Source organism: Takifugu rubripes, chromosome 20 (genome assembly GCF_901000725.2).
Source record: "Takifugu rubripes chromosome 20, fTakRub1.2, whole genome shotgun sequence".
NCBI lineage: Eukaryota > Metazoa > Chordata > Actinopteri > Tetraodontiformes > Tetraodontidae > Takifugu > Takifugu rubripes.
In genome coordinates, this window is record NC_042304.1 from 13,457,627 (window position 1) to 13,475,700 (window position 18,074).

Consider the following 18,074-nt stretch of genomic DNA (forward strand, 5'->3'; position numbering starts at 1 on the left):
CACACCAAAAATCAGACAGAAGAGGAGGCGGAAGTCAGGAAGCTGCCTCCTGTGACAGCAGTAGCACCGAAAAAAGGCCAGATTTGAACTTCTACTCGGGTTCTCTTCGGATAAGCTTAAAGCAACCAGACCGCCGCCGATATGTCCAAGAGCACCATGTCCGCCCGCTTTAGGCGAGTGGATGTGGACGAGTACGACGAGAACAAATTTGTGGACGAGGAGGACGGAGGAGAAAACCAACTGGGTCCGGACGAGGCAGAGGTGGACTCCCTCATCAGACAATATCCTTTTCATGATTAGCCTAGCCGCATGTTAGCATGCTCTGACATTTATAGGGACAGCTTTGTGAATCCTTGTGTTCTGGCACACATCGAATGGTGGAATTACAGTATTTTATAGTCGGTCCCGCTGTGCGTCGGTTTTCCAAAGTAGGCCAGTTACTGTCCAGACTTGCCTGACTGTCACATTCCTGGGATACCTTCCCCAAGACAGAACAGGTTCTTTACGCAAACTGTCACTCTTTTTGATACCCTTTGGAGAGGGTAATCATGCACCTGTCGCTCCATTTTGGCTTTCTTTTCCTGGTAGAAACCCGCGATCTCATTCAGTGATTAACCGGAGAAGGTGATTTAGTGGAGATCAAGATTGGATGCTGATGGAGAAGCATCTGTTGGGTTTGAGTTCAAAATAAACGCTTCTGTTCATTATGTCAGAGCTCACGTTGTTCTGGAGAATTCCTTCATTTAAGCGATCACAACAGTGCTCAGATATTATGGAAAGGAGGATGTACAGAGTTTCATTATTTATGAACAGGCTGTATTAATAGGAGCTGCCGTGATTTAGGGTCACACCCTTATTTTGCTGTTGCATTCTTAACCATCCTTGCACAGGAAACCTTATGGAAGCTTTACATGCTGTTCTAAAGAACCCACCCATCAATACTAAGAACCAGAACGTCAAGGTGGGCTTGTTATTGACTCCTTTGTCCAGGTTTCCTGGACCTCTTTCCCCCCATAAACCCGTGCAGTCATGTGTACACATTGACTGGAGGGGAATCAACTGTTTTCCATCTGCAGGATCGTGCAGAAGGTTTGGTGCTGAAGGTGCTCACCGCCTTCAAGAGCAGTGACATTGAGAAAGGCGTGCAGTCTCTGGACAGGAACGGCGTGGACCTGCTGATGAAATACATCTACAAAGGCTTCGAGAGGCCGTCGGAGAATAGCAGCGCGGTCCTTCTGCAGTGGCATGAAAAGGTGAATGTTTACACTTCTGGCACAAACAATATTCATTCTGAAATCCTCATGACATTGATGTAGCCTGTTCCAGATGTAAAATTAACTGCAGTCTCAATAGAAACTTAAATAAACGCAGTGTAGCAAGTAGCCACCTGCTGAATGTTGTGAACAATGGGAACGACTGAGGTTTTAATATGGCCTTAAATGATGACCCGCGTTTCTCCTCCCACGTCTTCAGGCTCTGGCAGCCGGAGGAGTTGGCAGCATCGTCAGGGTACTAACGGCGAGAAAGACGGTGTAGGAGGTGAAGGAAGGGTCGGTTCACTCCAGGTCGGATTGAGGAGAACCGAATCTGCTCTGTACTGTTCACCTGACCTGACAGGCAGCACGGTGACCCGGAGGAGAAGCTGATTTTTAAACCAGTGTGAGGTCAGACGCTGCTGCGTCTCAGACAAAAATAATAATCCAACCAGGCTCGCACCGGTTTAAAGAAAGAGTTCTCTCCTTTCTCCCTGTGCATCATCACAGCCTTGTAAGTTCCTCCCAGGGTGCTACAGCTCACGTCACACCCGTCTGTCCCTGTTCATGACCCGCTGCACGCCGCAGCCGTTCCCACTGGGAACCGAGGTTTCCACAAAATTAGTTACTAATTCATTCATGATTGGATCAGTTTAGCCCTCAAATTTAAAGAAAAAAAAGAAACCCTGCATAAATAAAGATTGACAGCTTTCACTGTCACTGATTTTACTAATCCCGTGTTTCTGTTTTGCCCATCTGATATAAAGTCTCCCTCCTCTTTCTGCCACTGTGCATTAAGTGTGCATATATCATCTTTAAAAAGCTGGAATTCATCTCTACTTCCAGGAAAATGTCCCATCTCCTCCATCAGACTTCAGTCATTATCAAAGTAATCCCAGATTAAACACTTATCTTGGTCTTTAATCTTTTTTGCCTCGTGAATAAATCCCTACTTAATAAAATTAAAAAAAACCACACATACACTGCTCAAAGGTAGATTAATATCATCTCAAAGATGAGAGAATTTTATTTGATTAAAGGTATTTGCATGATCCCACAGATCTTTAGTATTTTTATCGAGCATTTTCATATCTGTCTTTTGTACGTTAATGTGACTCTATGGGGGGAAAAAGTGAATTTTTGTATGAAATATAAGTAAATTTATAGTTTCAACAGTAGGAAGACATGTTGTTACTTTAATAATTAATTTCCATATATTTTTTAGACCACTGAGGAAAATGCTAAAGTTTGATCTGCCTTGTTGGGGAGATCCTGTCTGTTGCCAAATGATTTCTGTTGCTTTCATCCAAACGATGCAGCTCACGTCGATGGTTTGGTCGCAGCTGTGTTTCAAACGAGCATTTGATAAAAAATCAATCTTAAATGGAATAAACTGATCTGCAGACGGAGGAATGACGTTTTTGCTTTCCGCTGCTGCGCCGTCGTGTGGCCACAGCTGCTGCCAGACGTTCAGAGGCTCATCTGTTTGCTCATGCAGTAACTGGCTTCACGTGGAGAACACAACGGAGACCCGTCTGCTTTCTTCTTCTGCACCAGCGACGCTCCTCTGGTGCAAAGAAGAAACCAAACTGTTGTTCAAGCTGCCTTACTCAATATTCTGGTTCTGTTTGTGCTTTTTTTTTTTTTTTTTTGACTGAAATAAAAAGTCTGAATGCTGATCATGACTGTCGCCGGAGTTCTTTATCTGAACTTGGTTCTTTATTTACACTAGAAACTTGAGTATTGATTGTGACAAACACGATATAATTACAGATAAATTAAGGGGATTTTTTTTACCAAGATGAGTCATTTACTTCTATTGTAAATTGAACCTTTCAGTTCAATTTAAAAGTGGAAGTTACATTAATTACATCTGCTGGAAGTGAAGGACTTTTATTACAAAATGGTTACAGTACGGACATACGTGAAGAAAAATAACATATTTACAGTACAAAGGATGAAAATAAAATACATCTCAAAAGGAGAACAGAATACTGACTGCAGTGTGTGTGTGTGTGTGTTTGATCGGCCTCCACCTGAGGACGTGCAGTCTGATCTCACCTGCTGACTGATGACACTTAACACAGGCAGGAACTGCTGTTTTTTGTTCAAGCAACTCCCAATAAGTTAAAGAAAAAGTTTCACGTAAATTTAAGACAATTTGAGATGAGTGGAATCCAATCTGAGCGAGCCAGTTGGGCTGCTTTGGTTCGAGGAGGAAAAATATTTTGGCTTCTATAAATAAATCAAAGTGTTGTAGCAAAAATAGCAAAAGTGAGGCTTCATCCAGGCCTCTGATTGACCCCCGGTGACCCGTGGTGACCTCTGTGCTCTTGTACTGAAGTCAAAGTCTGTTTTTCAGTCCATTTCCTGATGTGGAAGCTTTTCCAAAACCACTCCTGCTTCGTCCCACACCCCCATCTTTGTCCCGTGTCCTTTAAAGTGCTTTCAGTAAGGGTAAGTGGAGACGGCAATGTAGACAATGAAGGTCATCTGGTACTCGATGCCTCCGCCCTGGCTGTACGAGAGGGCTCGCACCTTCATGCGATACGTGCGTGGCTCTCGGAGCGCCTGCGTGGTGAAGAGCACCCCCTTCATGTTCTCATCCCGGAGGGCGAAGGGTAACGTGGTGTCCTCGTCCACGCCGAGGAAGGTGGTCCTGGGGTGCATCACCCCGTCCTGCGTGTAGGCCACCAGCCGGATCAGGTCTTGGTTGGCGGCGATGCCGAAGGGAAGCGCCAGCAGCTTGTACTCCACAGCAGAAGGGCTGAGCGCACACTCCAAATCATTGGGCGGGCAGTTCTTCAGGCAAAAACTGGAAAGATCAGCAAATATAGCATGAGGAAATATAGCACAAATATACAAACAACACATTCAAAGTTAGATTATCTGATGATGGACAGCCTAAAGATAGCTCTGCTCTTCTTTACCCCGTGGTGGGATCCCTTTGGTAGTTGGGGGGACACGGAGTCTCGATGCACTGGTAACTCCCTCGCACGTTAAAGCACATCTGGTTCGCTCCACACTGGATGTTCTCTTCCAGGCACTCGTCTATATCTTCACGTACAAAAGCAGCTTATTATTGTCACCATGTGCGCGTTCTATCGGAGGATGCTGGGAGGGGCAGGAGGTGCTGACCTTGGCACGTCTTCCCGTTGGTCATGAGGCGATATCCAGCAGGACAGAGGCATCTGTGGCTCCCCGGTGTGTTGACACACTCGTGCTGACAGACATCCCTCACCTCACACTCGTTGATGTCTGATGGTACACACACACGTGGACACGCGCACACACGCGGGATGTTACGGTAAAAAGGAGAGATGAACATTAAACCACCACTGCAGCTAGTCTGGATGCACCAATCTGACTTTAGTCTCAGTTTAGACATCAATTACTGAATTGAACCCAGTGTTTAAAGCATGATCTCACTGTAATAAAACACCAATATTCACGTTGCCGCGGATACCTGAAGCAGCTTGTGTCTGTTACGGACTGATATCCATTGCCACTATTGTTTCAGTACATCCCTAATAGTTACCTAAGCAGGAGTCCCCCTTGGACTCAAACCCCTTTGGACAAGTGCTGGAGTCAAAACCCTGCTGTGAAGAACGTGCCGGAGTCTCTCTGCGGCTCCGGCCCCTGTAGCGCCCCCCTGTGGTGCCCGTGTGGGAGTGGAAACTCTGGTAGGCCAGATTGTGGTACAGCTCCTGGTAGGGGCTGCGTCCAGGAGAGGACTGGGAGGACTGGTAGCTGTATGAGTAAGTCTCATAGCTGGGCAGGCGCTCCAGCCCCGCGCAGGACTTGCCATCGCCCAGCAGGTGGCGCCCCGGTGGGCAGGTGCACTTGAAGCTACCAGGAGTGTTGACGCAGTGGTGGGCACAGGGCTGTGGCAGCTGCCCGCACTCATTTATGTCTGCCCTCAACACAGAGAAAGACCAGCACCAGGAAATGAGAAGACCAACAGGAAGGAATGGAACAATGAGGGAAATAATAGAAAAGATCACACCAAGTGGTGAAGGCCAGGAAAAAGGAGGAGGGAGACGAGAGGGAAGGGGACAAAAGGGTATAGGTCAATTACCCAGATGTGTATCAATACAGTTTCATGTCCCTGAGACAGAAACGTATTGGTCTCAAAAAGTACATGAAATAATTAAAATTCAATACTGGAACAAGTTTGCAGCTTATCTGAGGAATTGATATCCGGTACAAAGGTCAATTCATGGCAGATACTGTAAATATGTCACAAAGACAGACGTTCCGTGTTAATGTCGAGACACTGAAGGGTACGGCCAGAAGTCAAACATGGAAAAGACTGAGAGGAAAACAGGGAGAAGAAGGGATGTACGGTCCTGGTGCTGGTCTGTTTTCTCTATGCTGGTCGCCCTTCACTTTCCCCTCCTCTGATGTCGTTTTAAAAGCTCACACCAATCAAGGACTCAAGGGAACCTGGAACCATGCATTTAGTCTTTGCAAGACCTGTGTAACACTGAGTTAGATGGACATTTGATCTATTTCAGAGCTGTAAGCAGCAACAGCAGAGATGAAGGTGCAGGTGATGGCAAGCAGACAGGAAGCCAGCGGGATGATGGGAAGGAAGCAGTGCAGGCTCGGTGTGGCTTGCTTGACATGCGCTCTTAGGTGACAAAGTATCCTGAGCTACACGGAAGTTCACACAAGGACAATCATCTCCCTGTGTTTGATGGGACGGGGGGGGGACGTACCGACGCAGGGGCGCCCCACTCCTTGGGATCTGTATCCGCGTGGGCAGGTGCAGTGGTAGCTGCCTCTCGTGTTCTCGCAGATCTGATTGTATCGGCACTGATGCGTCCCGTCTCTGCACTCGTCCACGTCTAGAGGAGACCGGGAAAGACGTCATCGGGGGACAATTACAAACAGTAGTCGTCGAAAGGTTGCGTGTGCTTACCAATACAGGTCCCGTTGGCCGCTTTGGTCATACCGCTGGGACACAGGTCGATGCAGGTGTAACCCCCCCGTGTGTTTTTACACTGCTGATCAATGCGACACACCCTCTGTCTGCACTCGTTTATATCTGCGGTGACGACAGGAGGCTGACAGGGTGCACCCGTGCAAAAAAAAGGAAGCATGTCGTGTGTAGACGCAGCTCTTGTACCTATACAGCGACGGTTCCGTAGCTGAAATCCGGGTTCGCAGGCACAGCGGTAGCTACCGACTGTGTTAAGACAGCGCTGATTGCAGGGACTGGACTCCTGGCACTCGTTTATATCTGCGTAACACCGACAGTTGCTATCAGAGGCTTCCGTCGCAGCAAACGGTCAATAAAGATCGCTGATGTACCCGTGCAGCTGAGGCCGTCGGCCGTTCTCCTGAAACCACGCCCGCAGCGCATCACGCATCTGTACGAGCCAATGGTGTTCTCGCAGTCCTGCCCGTTGTGGCACACCTTCCCCTCCAGGGAACACTCATCGATGTCTGTGAGAAGAGAGATCATGGGGGGGGGGGGGGGGTTTAAAGACACTGAGCTATTTGTGAGGGTTGCGATGACGCCGGTGAGGGGGCTGGTTGTATATACCCTGGCAGGTCCTGCCGTCAGCTGAGATCGTCAGGCCACGTGGACAGGAGCAGTGATAGGTGCCCATGGTGTTATGACAAGCATGAGAACAGGGGTTACCAACCTCACATTCGTTCTCGTCTGCAGAACACAACGGGACACATTTAGGACACGCTCATTTTTAATCTGAAGTTCTGTGGGCGCAGCTCTAAAGGGCTTCTAACCACATGATAGGCAGGATTTTCCTGCTCAGTAACACACTGTGGTGAAGCTTACCTGCACAGTAGGGGCCAGCAGGCACTAAGGAGAAGCCATGAGGACACTGGTTACTGCGATCTCCTGCAATCACAAACCAGCATTACATTTCCATTTGGGGCATAAAAGTCTGGATGCAACATTGGGAAAATGTTGCCATCATTTCTTTCCACAGTTAAATAGTCTCACCTTTGAGGATGCTGGCTTGGATGCTGTACTCCAGCATCTCCTCCAGGGGGTGGTAGACAGCACCGATGGCCGTTGCACGCAGCGTCTCCACAAGATAGGGCATCTTCCCCTTGGACAAGTTGTAGGTAATGGTGTGGTTCCAGGAGTAAGGCACACTCTCCCTGTCGATGCTGAACATGCGGGTGGAAAGGGCGTACAGGTGACCAGGCCCCGTCTGGATGTAGTCCTCCGTGTAGTCCTGGGTCCAACAGACATGTGAAGCAACTTTGGTGTTAAAATGCAGCTGCATTTATTTGGTAACTGAACAACAACTATACCTACAGTACCTAATACGCTGTATACCGTATTGGCCCGAATATAAGACGACCCTGATTATAAGACGACCCCCTCTTTTTCAAGACTCAAGTTTGAAAAAAGACTTTTTGAACACCAAATTTAATTTTTATACAGAAAATAATTACAGTACATCTGAAACAAATGATTATATCTTCGACCCACTTTTCTCCAGATTGTCGCTACATTTCTCTATTTTCTGTTATCTCTTCTCTTATTTTCTTCTCTTTTCTTTCTTACCGCTATTTTTTATTTTTCTTCTTCGTGCTACCGCTATTTTTATTTTTCTTCTTCGTGACAGGGGTTCGCTTTTCCCTGGGACGTTAAGTTCAGCATTCGCTTCAAATATATCTGGCACCATCTAGCGTTGTGAATGGGTATAATGTCTAGACCGCGAATGTAAGACGACCCCCACTTTTTCAGTCTTGTTTCAACGCAAAAAACACCGTCTTATATTCGGGCCAATACGGTATACAATTATGTGTAAAATCAACAGGTTGTACTGGACATCAGCATCTTATTTACCTTGATGCTGACGTCAGCATGCGAGGGGAGCAGACGAATGTGTCCATTCACTACGATGTCGAGCAGCAGGGCTCCATCTGAGTCCAGACCTCTGGCAATGTGGGTCATCCTCAGAATTTCACCTGCCCAGTTGATATTGTCAGAAATAGCAGCTTTGAGGCACCAGCTTCAACATCCGGAGTGTTCTATCTTACCTGTGGCAAACTCCACCTGTGTCTCCCGTCTGAAGATGCCCTCCGTTAACGTGTAGCCATTGACAGCTTCACCTACTTCCTGAGCTGTGGTCCAGTAGATGGGGTTCAGGATGGAGACAAGCTTTCTCATGGCAGGACCTTGGCACAATGCATATTCCTCAATTACTAGGAGAATCTCTAAAAAATGTGATTGTTCTGTATCACTTGAGAACTGACCTAATGTCCTGGGTACATTAGTAATGGTGGCCTTGATGAATTTGCTGCCCGTCTGACTGGTAGTAATGGTGGCGTTGAGGAAGGCGACACCAAACTCAATGTCATTGATGTTCCCTATGACGTTTCCTCTGGCTTTCTGTGGCCCGCCTGTTAAAAACAAGCTTTAAGGAATCTTTTGTGGACTCAACTCATACGCACACGTGTTTAAAAAAAAAAAAAGGCTACCTGGGCATGGCTGCATGTTACACCTGGATAGTTGAGAAGAGTCTCCTGGACATGGTCGACCACCGTTACTCGTGGATGGGTTATTACAAAGACGGAGGCGTGACCTCTGGCCACCTCCGCAGGAAGCAGAGCATTCTCCCCACAGCTGCCACGAGCCCCAGTTACCATCCACTGCAAAAAAAACATTGAAATGGCTGTTGCACTTTTGTCTGGGCCAAAGCCAGGCCACGCTGAACAGTGGGCAACGTCACATTCGACCCTATTTCTGCTTTTTATAAGCGTGTTGCCTCTCTCAAACATGCTGGCTCACCGGGACAGTTTGCCGTGCTGCACCTCTGGATTTGTGTATCTCCACCAGCACACGCTCTCCCGCCATTGGCAGGTCTGGGGTTGTCACACGTTCTGTAGCGCCTCATCTGACCTCCATTACACGTCTTACTACAGCTGCCCCAGGTACTCCATGGTCCCCAGTTACCACTGACTGCGAAGAATAGTCAGATTTGTAAAGAAAAAGCAACATTTTACATGCAGATGGAAAGATGGGAAGTATAGTTTGACCTCTTTGTTCATTAAGATTACCAAAGTAAACAAAATGGAATCCGACTCACCGGGACAAGGGTCACTGTTGCAGAAGTCAATGTGCACATCGCTGCCTTCACACTGCCGGCCACCGTGCTGGGGAGCGGGACTAGCACAGAGGCGTGTCCTCTGTCTGGTTCCACCCCCACACGAGACGCTGCAGGCTCCCCAGCTCACCCAGGACGACCATTTTCCATCCACTGTAGGCAAAGCATGAGGAGCATTTAAACAGTGATGAACAGAGGCAGCAGACATCAGCATGCACCTTCTGCATCATTTAGAAATTGACCTGGACAAAGTCTCTCTTTGCACACTTGGATTTGGGTGTCTGAGCCTTCGCACTGTGGGCCATCAAATGCTGGAGGAGGGTTGTTGCACAGCCGTATTCTGGACTGCATGCCCTTCCCACAGGTCTCACTGCATGGACTCCATGGTAGCCAAGCCCCCCAGTTACCAGCCACTATACAAGTATGAACACATTGTTAGTTTGCAGGTTAAACTGTGAACTATTGACATATCATGAGATGTGTAATATAAGCCAAGCATTAATTAGGCTCTAATGCAAAGACAAAGCTACCTGGACACTGTCTGATGCTGCACATGATCACCTCCACTGCCTTCCCTTCACAAAGTCGGCCTCCATGCTGAGCTGGGGGGTCACTGCAGGTCCGCACCCTGGTTCTGTTGCCCTGACCGCAGGTGCGTGAGCATTCCTCCCAGACCGACCACTCTGACCAGTTCCCATCCACTGTACGGGGACAGAGGTGCAGATTTTGTTACCACTTGCACAGCCACCTCTGGACAGGGCAGCTGTAGGATCCTCACCAGGGCAGGGCTTTCCCTGGCAGGTGCGTATCTCCGTGTCTGAACCAGCACAACGACGTCCGCCGTTAGCAGGCAGAGGTTTGTTACACTGTCTGAGCCTCTTCTGTGCTCCGATACCACAAGACACACTGCAAAGACCCCACTCTGCCCACTCCGAGAATCCACCATGAACTGGAAAACCAATGAAGGGTTTTGTTTTTAATCGTTTTATTTTATGTTTTTCTTACTGGTGACCAGTCCCACAGAGTGATGCTTACCTTGCACAGTGAGGGAAACCCTGACGAGCACTGATCCCATCAGGTTTCTGGCCACGCATTCATATTCTGCCGTGTCCTCCTTCTGAGCACCGCTGATCCTGAGGGAACCATCGGACAGGCTGGAGAAGCGATCGCTGCCCAGCAGGGGGCGCCCCTGCTGTGACCACTCTATCGTGGGGGTGGGCTCACCCTCTGCTTGACAGTTCAGCATGACTGTAGAACCAGCATCCACGACAGTATCCACTGGCTCCTCTGTGATGGTGGGTGCACCTGAAAGAAGGAAAATTACATTGATTCTCATAATTTCATCCACTCTTTCCTCCCGTCACCCTTTATTTCTGTGTCCTTTTTTCCCCTGACTAGCAGATGACGGATTCTTACGCTGTAATGTGAGGGTGACGCTCCTTTCGACCACTCCTGCATCATTAGTTGCGACGCACATGTAGCTGCCTGCATCCTCACTCTGTACGAAATTCAACGGAAGCACATTTCACCATCACGGTCCCACACTCGTCCCTTCTCGGTGCCATCGTGCAGATTACCGTACCACTGTGCCGTAGATCGCCAAAGAGCCGTTGTTCAGCTGACGGATGCGGTTGCTGATGTTGATGTGTATCCCATTTTTGCTCCAGCGGACGGTGGGCAAGGGGTCTCCCCGTACCTCACAATTCAAGATGGCATTGCCACCCAGGGGCTCAATACGGTTAGAGTGGAGGTCCCCGTCAATGATGGGGGGTTCTGTAGACAAACAGAATGACTTGTCTACAGTTTGATTGTGTGTGTATCTAATGGCCGAATGCATCAGGACATTTGATTTGATTGTTAATGAACAGTCACCTAAAACACTGACGAATCCCAGGGACTTGATGGTTCCTACTCTGTTCTCAGCCACACAACTGTAGGTGCCAGAGTCCTCTTTGGTCACTCTTTCGATCACCAGCTCGCTGTGGCCGTTCATGTGATCATAGTGAACTAAAACAGCACAACAGTAGATGAAAAACTTTACTAATATGCAATTTTTTTATTTAACCTGTGAATTTATACCTGGGACAATCTTGTTGTTAAATGCCCACGTGATATGAGGCGTTGGGATGCCGTTAACCCCACAGGCCAGCAGGAGGCGCGCCCCTTTTTTGAGGGCCACGTCTCCGAGCAGCTCAGTAAAGACGGGGTGGGTTTGGACAGACAGGGTCACTGTCCCGCTGTCCTGGCCGACTTCATTTGTGGCGACGCAGATATACCTGCCAGCATCTTCAGGCTGGTAAAGAAACGGCAGCAGACAGAAAAAGTTTGGCTCTTTATGATGGTTGAAGGTTCACAAATTTAGTAGGATAAGCATCTTCCAAGACCCTACACAAATGCTGCTAAGCTTACTTGTACGCTGTCTATTATGAGCTCTCCAGAGGGCAGGATTGTGGGCTCCCCAAGGCTTTCAGTGAGGGGGTGACCGTCTTTCTCCCAGTGCAAACTGGGCTGAGGAACACCCTCTGCCACACACATCAGCTGCACCTGACTGTTTTCCACCGCTGCCACCTCCTGCTCTCCACCACGTATGGAAGGTGGGACTGCAAAGGTACATTTTCATGTTATGTTCAGTAAAATGAAAAATATATATAACAGAATTTCAGTGGCTGGTGGCTGATATTGAACTCTAATGAAACCTACCTTGAACAGTGAGGCTCATCTCAAGGCTGACGGCCCCTGCCGGGTTGACCGCAGTGCAAGTGTATCGTCCCGTATCATCTGATTGGATAAAGGCGAGTTGGAGGGATCCTGAGCTGAGCACACGCCGCCGTACAGATTCGGCTAGTGGTTGCCCGTCTTTGTGCCAGGTGACAGACGGTGCAGGAGAACCATCGGCTTGGCACTGTAGCATCACAGAGGAGTCTACAGCTGCCAGGTACGTTTGAGTCTCTGAGCTGATCACTGGAGGGACTTCAGGGGACACAGAAAAGTGAATATGTGATACTTTATGTAAAGAATTTTATCAGTTTAAAGGTTAGACTAGCTCGAGTTTATCCCGCTACCTTGCACTTTGAGCTTGATCTTTCCCAGCGCAGTTCCTGCAGGGTTTTGAGCCACACACATGTATGTTCCAGAGTCTGACACGGAGGTCTTGGAGATCTGCAGACTCCCGTTAGGGAGCACTGTAAAACTTCCACCTGATACACAGCAAAAGCGTGATGAGGTCATGTTTCCTGAAACACACACGTGCACGAAGTGGAGTCATTACCTGTGGTTGATATACTGATGCCCTCCTTTTGCCAGCTGATGGTGGGTCTGGGTGAGCCTGTGGCCCTACAGGGCAAAGTGATGGGATTATTTAGGATCACATCCAGGCTGGAGGGATGAGACTCAATCGCTGGCACCTCTGACAATATAAATAAAGGGAATTTACACCTTATTTCAACTGCTTAGACCATTTCCTGTAAAACACATAATTCATTTGAATGTGCTGTTACCCTGCACTGTGAGCTGCATGTGGCGGTGGGTGGACCCAGCAGCATTCTTAGCTGTGCAAGTGTAGCGTCCCATGTGACTGAGCTCAGCTGAAGTGATTTCTAATGGACCTGTCATTGTCACATGTCACATCAAAATAATAAAAAAAGGATAATCTTACAGCAGTATTTTGGAGTGTTTGGCAAAACACCAAAACATCCATTGATCACCTGTGGGCAGGAGGCTGTAGCCTCGATCCTCTTCCCCAAGAGTGACGCCATCCTTGCTCCACTTAATTGTGGGCTCTGGGACACCTGATGCAGTACAGCCAATGACCACTGGGGACCGTCTGGTTACAACAATCTCAGAGGGTTCATCTGCTATGAATGGAGGAACTAGAGGAACAGATTACATTAATGCACACAGTGTGTAGGAACTAATCATCGACATGATTGCATGATTTAAACAAGCCATGACATTTTTCCCTCACCGTGGACTGTGAGGTTGATGAATCTGGAGTCTACCCCCGCTTCGTTAGAGACTGCACATTCATATACAGCCGAGTCTTCCACTGTAGGTGCTATAACCACCAGCGATCCTGAGGTCAGTAATCTGGAAGCAATCATTTAAAACACAAAGGTATATAAGTATATATATTTATGTATATTTTATATAGGAAACAAACTTGAATGAGAAAACAGAGAGGGAGAAAACCTGGATCAACCTGTACATATTCTGATTCTGGTCAGTATTGATGACTCGACCATTTTTCCTCCATGTCACAGTGGGCTTGGGTATGCCCGAGGCCTCGCAGGACAAAGTGGTCTGAACATTGACTGTAACCGTCACATTCAGACGACCGTCAGAGATGGAAGGAGGGACTGAAAATAAACAGAAAGATTACTGGGTTGCTCAGAGTTAGTCATGTGTTTTTATATCTGGAGAGTGGCCTACCATACACTTGTAGGTCCACTCTCTTGCGCTGGCTTCCAGCCTGATTGGTTGCCATGCACAGATAGCGACCGGTGTCGGTCACCTGAGCAGACGTTATGTGTAATGAACCATCCTCTACAAATCTGTACCTGCAAGTATTTATAACAGAAGCAGTTACAGAAATGATATCCTGGAAATTAATAATACAGAAGACAGCATGTGGTATTTATTTACCTGGGGTTGTTTCCTGCTAAAATGGCCCCGTGTTTTCTCCAGGTAACTTGAGGTGGGGGCACTCCATTTACAATACATTCAAGGACTGCTGACTTATTGATGGGGGCTGACACTGTCTGAGGACCTTCCCTGATACTCGGGGCCACTGAGGAACACATGCTGCAGCTTGTCAGTCATTTAGTGACAGGTAACGGCTTTAGCGGCATGAATAATTAAACATGCGTGACAGTATCTGTCGCGGACACCCTACCGTGTACGGCCAAGTTGAACTGTCGTGTGGTTTTGCCTGCGATGTTGCTGGACACACAGGTATACTGCGCTTCGTCACCAGGCTCAGCCTGGTTGATCTGTAGGTAGCGCCCGCTGGAAAGAATGCGCACACGAGCAGAGGCCTATGCAAGCGTTTATAGGGACATTTTAAAAGATTGCATTAGATCATTTTTGCATTTATTTTATTTGACTGATATCCAACCTGCAGTGGTTGGCCATCTTTGAGCCAGGTCAGAGTAGGAGGTGGAACAGCATCGGACCTGCACTCCAAAGTCACCTGCCTGTTCAGCAGCACGGACACGTCCTGAGGTTTACGCTCCCCCGCGATATTAGGAGGAACTACAACGGGACAGAAATGGAAACTGACCTACTTTTATACCACAAATATTCAGATTGATCGAGTAAAAAGGAATCTAAGTTTGTTTGTCACTTCAGATTGGGTCACATATGACATGCTTTTGGTACTCACCGTGCACTCGGACTAGGAATTCTTTGTCGTCATCTCCTGCTGGACTGTTGGCTAAGCAGCTGTATCTACCAGTGTCCTCCAACTGAATGTAAAAGGTGGTATAATGTGTGGTTTTAACATATGTGACATGATAAAATTCGATTTCATGGCATCGCTCTCTGGGCACTGACTTGGGCTGAAGCTACACGGAGCACCTCTCCTCCCTGAAGAACACGCAGGCCGTCGCTGAGTGGGCGTCCATCCTTCAGCCAGGTCAAAGAGGGCATGGGGATGCCTGAGGCCTCACACCGAAGCTCCAGGGCGTTATTAACAATTACTGATACTTCTGTTGCCACGCTAGAGCCATTTATGTGTGGAGGATCTGACAGGGTTCCGACAATCAGAACATAAACACACTGTCACTTCACATCTGTGAACAAAAGGGTTGAAAGATGATTTTACTCACCGAGCACTTTCAGGTTGAAGTGGCGGCTAGCTTGACCAGCGGTGTTGTTGGCAACACAAGTGTAGCGTCCTGTATTGTTGACTTGGGCCTGGGGGATTTGCACACTCATATTCAGGTTGAGGAATTTGAGGGAGGCGGCTGGTAAAAGAGTCTCCCCTTCTTTGAGCCAGGACACAGTGGGGGTCGGGGTTCCATCAGCGACACACAGCAGAGAAGCCAGGTTTCCCCTGACTACAGTCACATCTTCAGTGCTCCCTGCTCCATCCAGACCAGGAGGAACTGAGAGTGATCAAAGACATGATAGATTGCCATAGTATCCTTACTGTACTTTACCCCGATGGCTTTTTGCGATTTATTCCTCAGATGTTCTCTCGGACTCACCGTGAACCTGCAGGTCATAGTGTCGACTGTCCACTCCTGCCCTGTTCGATGCAATGCAGGTGTAGGCGCCACTGTCGGACACCTGGCTTCGGGTAATCCTGATGAGTGTAAAATTTATAAATGCTACATTGGAAGAACTGTGGTGACACGGCGTCGTCTAAAAAGCACAACAAACGTCACTGAATGCAGACAGTGGAGGAGCCCTCTCCACTGACCTACCGGAGCACCTGTCCAGCCGAAAGAAGCCGTGTGTGGGAGGACAGTGGCAGCGGCAGGCCGTTCCGCAGCCAGTGGAGCTGCGGGGGTGGAGAGCCTGTCGCAACACACTCGATGCTGACAGACGTGTCCAGGACGGTGGTCAGCTCCTCCACTGTCTCACTGTTGCCCTCTATCGCGGGGGGTACTGAAACGTAAACCAACGCAGGGCAGAAATGAAAATAAACCCTCCATGTCACGAAAGGCTAAAGTAATGGCTCACCATCCACTCACCATAAACATTTAGATTGAATATTCTGTCCTCTTCGCCTGCGGTGTTGGTGGCAACACACGTGTACTTTCCTCCAGCAGTGGTGTGTGCTGCAACGACCGTGAGCGTGCTGCCATCTGGACTGACCCTGAACGTCATCATCATCACCATCAATCACCAAATCAACCTGCTGTAAATTCCCCTTTCGGAGGGTGTTACCTGAGCTCGCTGCTGCTCGTGTCATTGATTGCTTCCCCGTCCTTTAACCACTGGATGGCTGGAGTCGGGTTGCCGCTGGCTTGACAAACCAGCTGGATGCTTTCATTCAGCAGGACCCCCATTTCACGAGGCAGCTCTGAGCCAGAGATACTGGGAGGGACTGACAGAGAATTACTGAGATTAGATCGGTCTTGTCAATACACAGTGCTGCTGGATACATGCACATACCATGAATGGTGAGGTGGTAGCTCTTGCGTGCCTTGCCCTCCACATTGGAAGCAACGCAGGTGTAGGTGCCGCTGTCGGAAACCTGGGATCGTGCGATCTGCAGTTTCCCACCTCCTGAGAAGATGTGCATTTCCAGAGACTCTGAGTTCTCTGAAAAAAAGGTGAGCAAATGCACCTCATTATCTCATATTTATTTCACGAGGAAAGCCTGGGACGTCATTTTTAATTTCCGTCTTTGGCAATAATTAAAAACAAAATAATGTCACCTATGGGTCGTCCATTCTTTATCCAAACTAGACTGGGAGGAGGAATCCCAGTAGCGTCACAGGCAAAGGAGACCGGGTTACTGATGGTTTTAGCTACATCCTCCTCTGTTGGGCCATCGATCCTGGGGGGGACTGCAGAGAATGGACGGACATTGTATTGAAGATGCATGTTTGGAAGAGTCATTAATAAAAACGATTCTATCGTCTCCTACCATAGACATTCAAATGGAAGTGCTTGTCCACTTGTCCTGCAATGTTGGTTGCTTTGCAAACATATTGTCCAGTATCAGACACCTAACAAACCCAATTGGAAGCACAAGTCAGGTGTCAATGACCATAAACCTTTAGACATTTCTCTGCACAAAACATCAGCTCCAAAGCAACTTCTGATCTTTACCCCCGTGGTTTTGATTTCAAGCCTCTGTCCCTCTTCTAGGATGCGCAGGTTGGCTGAACCTGACACCACCCTCCCGTTCTTGTACCAGGTGATGCTGGGACGAGGAACAGCATTGGTTTCACACTCCAGAGTCAATGATTTCCCGACTAGGGTGTTTACCACCACGGGAGCATCCCCGCCGCTGTCCCTGATACTGGGAGGAACTAAAAAGCAACGGGCACAGGAAAATATTCACCTCTCACCCCAAGGTCATCCACTCTGTGTACACAGTGTGGACGTGGACTTACTGAATACTGTGAGGTAGATGTGTCTGTGAGCCTCTCCTGCTGCATTCATGGCCACACAGCTGTACTTTCCTCCATCCGAAACTTTTGCTTTCATAATCTGAATTGTACGACCACCTCAAAACAAACCAACAAGACACACTCAGGGCTCCGAGCACGTACATCATGTGTTTGCACCTAGATATTTTCGTTATTTTAAATGCTGTCCACATAATTAACCATATGCTCGCCATACCTGGCATGATGAGAGCATTTGTGTTGGCCTGAATGGGCCCTCTGTCATTCAGCCAGCTCAAGGTGGGAGGGGGGAAACCTGTAGCTTCACAGGACAGAGATACAAAGTTGTTCACCACAACATTCACCCTCTCGGGGTTCAAGCCCATGATGGATGGAGGCACTATAAGGAGAAGAGGAGGATTATTCAGTCGTGATAAAACTTTCTGAGGAATGCAGCTCATCTTTTCATGAAATAATGTTCTATTATAATGCACGCATTTCGGTGACACTCACAGTGAACATTAAGGTTAAAAGATTTTTCTGCACTTCCGGCCACATTGTCAGCCACGCACACGTACCGTCCTGTGTCAGACACCTGAGCTGTCAATACCTGAGAGTTGGGGAGAAAAAAGAGGGGTTTTCCAATGTAAATATGTACTTTTGAT

General features: G+C 48.1%; 2 protein-coding genes across 3 annotated transcripts in view; one reads left to right on the plus strand and one right to left on the minus strand.

Annotated features, from left to right (window-relative positions):
• arpc5b (actin related protein 2/3 complex, subunit 5B) lies at nucleotides 1-2,930 on the plus strand. Its single transcript, XM_003978434.3, has 4 exons — nucleotides 1-281; nucleotides 889-961; nucleotides 1,077-1,253; nucleotides 1,474-2,930. The coding sequence occupies exons 1-4, from the start codon at nucleotides 142-144 to the stop codon at nucleotides 1,534-1,536; spliced, it is 453 nt and encodes a 150-aa protein (XP_003978483.1). The 5' UTR covers nucleotides 1-141; the 3' UTR covers nucleotides 1,537-2,930.
• Nucleotides 2,931-2,932: 2 nt separating this feature from the next.
• hmcn1 (hemicentin 1) overlaps nucleotides 2,933-18,074 on the minus strand; it is a 47,972-nt gene continuing 32,830 nt past the window's right edge. The window contains exons 57-107 of one of the 2 annotated variants that reach the window (XM_029827856.1): nucleotides 17,923-18,019; nucleotides 17,648-17,809; nucleotides 17,416-17,529; nucleotides 17,129-17,331; nucleotides 16,944-17,025; nucleotides 16,732-16,863; nucleotides 16,466-16,615; nucleotides 16,238-16,397; nucleotides 16,042-16,166; nucleotides 15,772-15,955; nucleotides 15,553-15,650; nucleotides 15,172-15,450; nucleotides 14,897-15,087; nucleotides 14,727-14,808; nucleotides 14,460-14,596; nucleotides 14,238-14,379; nucleotides 13,988-14,132; nucleotides 13,775-13,902; nucleotides 13,545-13,701; nucleotides 13,311-13,432; nucleotides 13,051-13,215; nucleotides 12,844-12,951; nucleotides 12,615-12,752; nucleotides 12,409-12,543; nucleotides 12,047-12,316; nucleotides 11,756-11,946; nucleotides 11,426-11,639; nucleotides 11,219-11,353; nucleotides 10,929-11,119; nucleotides 10,763-10,844; nucleotides 10,382-10,651; nucleotides 10,125-10,295; nucleotides 9,877-10,047; nucleotides 9,589-9,759; nucleotides 9,329-9,499; nucleotides 9,031-9,201; nucleotides 8,721-8,891; nucleotides 8,496-8,642; nucleotides 8,280-8,417; nucleotides 8,086-8,207; nucleotides 7,228-7,465; nucleotides 7,060-7,122; nucleotides 6,805-6,924; nucleotides 6,570-6,704; nucleotides 6,385-6,498; nucleotides 6,178-6,303; nucleotides 5,975-6,103; nucleotides 4,792-5,166; nucleotides 4,392-4,511; nucleotides 4,184-4,310; nucleotides 2,933-4,068 (exon numbers count right to left, since the gene is read on the minus strand). In XM_029827856.1, coding sequence (XP_029683716.1) covers nucleotides 3,702-4,068; nucleotides 4,184-4,310; nucleotides 4,392-4,511; nucleotides 4,792-5,166; nucleotides 5,975-6,103; nucleotides 6,178-6,303; nucleotides 6,385-6,498; nucleotides 6,570-6,704; nucleotides 6,805-6,924; nucleotides 7,060-7,122; nucleotides 7,228-7,465; nucleotides 8,086-8,207; nucleotides 8,280-8,417; nucleotides 8,496-8,642; nucleotides 8,721-8,891; nucleotides 9,031-9,201; nucleotides 9,329-9,499; nucleotides 9,589-9,759; nucleotides 9,877-10,047; nucleotides 10,125-10,295; nucleotides 10,382-10,651; nucleotides 10,763-10,844; nucleotides 10,929-11,119; nucleotides 11,219-11,353; nucleotides 11,426-11,639; nucleotides 11,756-11,946; nucleotides 12,047-12,316; nucleotides 12,409-12,543; nucleotides 12,615-12,752; nucleotides 12,844-12,951; nucleotides 13,051-13,215; nucleotides 13,311-13,432; nucleotides 13,545-13,701; nucleotides 13,775-13,902; nucleotides 13,988-14,132; nucleotides 14,238-14,379; nucleotides 14,460-14,596; nucleotides 14,727-14,808; nucleotides 14,897-15,087; nucleotides 15,172-15,450; nucleotides 15,553-15,650; nucleotides 15,772-15,955; nucleotides 16,042-16,166; nucleotides 16,238-16,397; nucleotides 16,466-16,615; nucleotides 16,732-16,863; nucleotides 16,944-17,025; nucleotides 17,129-17,331; nucleotides 17,416-17,529; nucleotides 17,648-17,809; nucleotides 17,923-18,019 — 8,136 coding nt within the window. In that variant the 3' untranslated portion in view covers nucleotides 2,933-3,701. The remainder of the gene's footprint in view (nucleotides 4,069-4,183; nucleotides 4,311-4,391; nucleotides 4,512-4,791; nucleotides 5,167-5,974; nucleotides 6,104-6,177; nucleotides 6,304-6,384; nucleotides 6,499-6,569; nucleotides 6,705-6,804; nucleotides 6,925-7,059; nucleotides 7,123-7,227; nucleotides 7,466-8,085; nucleotides 8,208-8,279; nucleotides 8,418-8,495; nucleotides 8,643-8,720; nucleotides 8,892-9,030; nucleotides 9,202-9,328; nucleotides 9,500-9,588; nucleotides 9,760-9,876; nucleotides 10,048-10,124; nucleotides 10,296-10,381; nucleotides 10,652-10,762; nucleotides 10,845-10,928; nucleotides 11,120-11,218; nucleotides 11,354-11,425; nucleotides 11,640-11,755; nucleotides 11,947-12,046; nucleotides 12,317-12,408; nucleotides 12,544-12,614; nucleotides 12,753-12,843; nucleotides 12,952-13,050; nucleotides 13,216-13,310; nucleotides 13,433-13,544; nucleotides 13,702-13,774; nucleotides 13,903-13,987; nucleotides 14,133-14,237; nucleotides 14,380-14,459; nucleotides 14,597-14,726; nucleotides 14,809-14,896; nucleotides 15,088-15,171; nucleotides 15,451-15,552; nucleotides 15,651-15,771; nucleotides 15,956-16,041; nucleotides 16,167-16,237; nucleotides 16,398-16,465; nucleotides 16,616-16,731; nucleotides 16,864-16,943; nucleotides 17,026-17,128; nucleotides 17,332-17,415; nucleotides 17,530-17,647; nucleotides 17,810-17,922; nucleotides 18,020-18,074) is intronic. The other variant, XM_029827857.1, reaches the window with a different exon arrangement.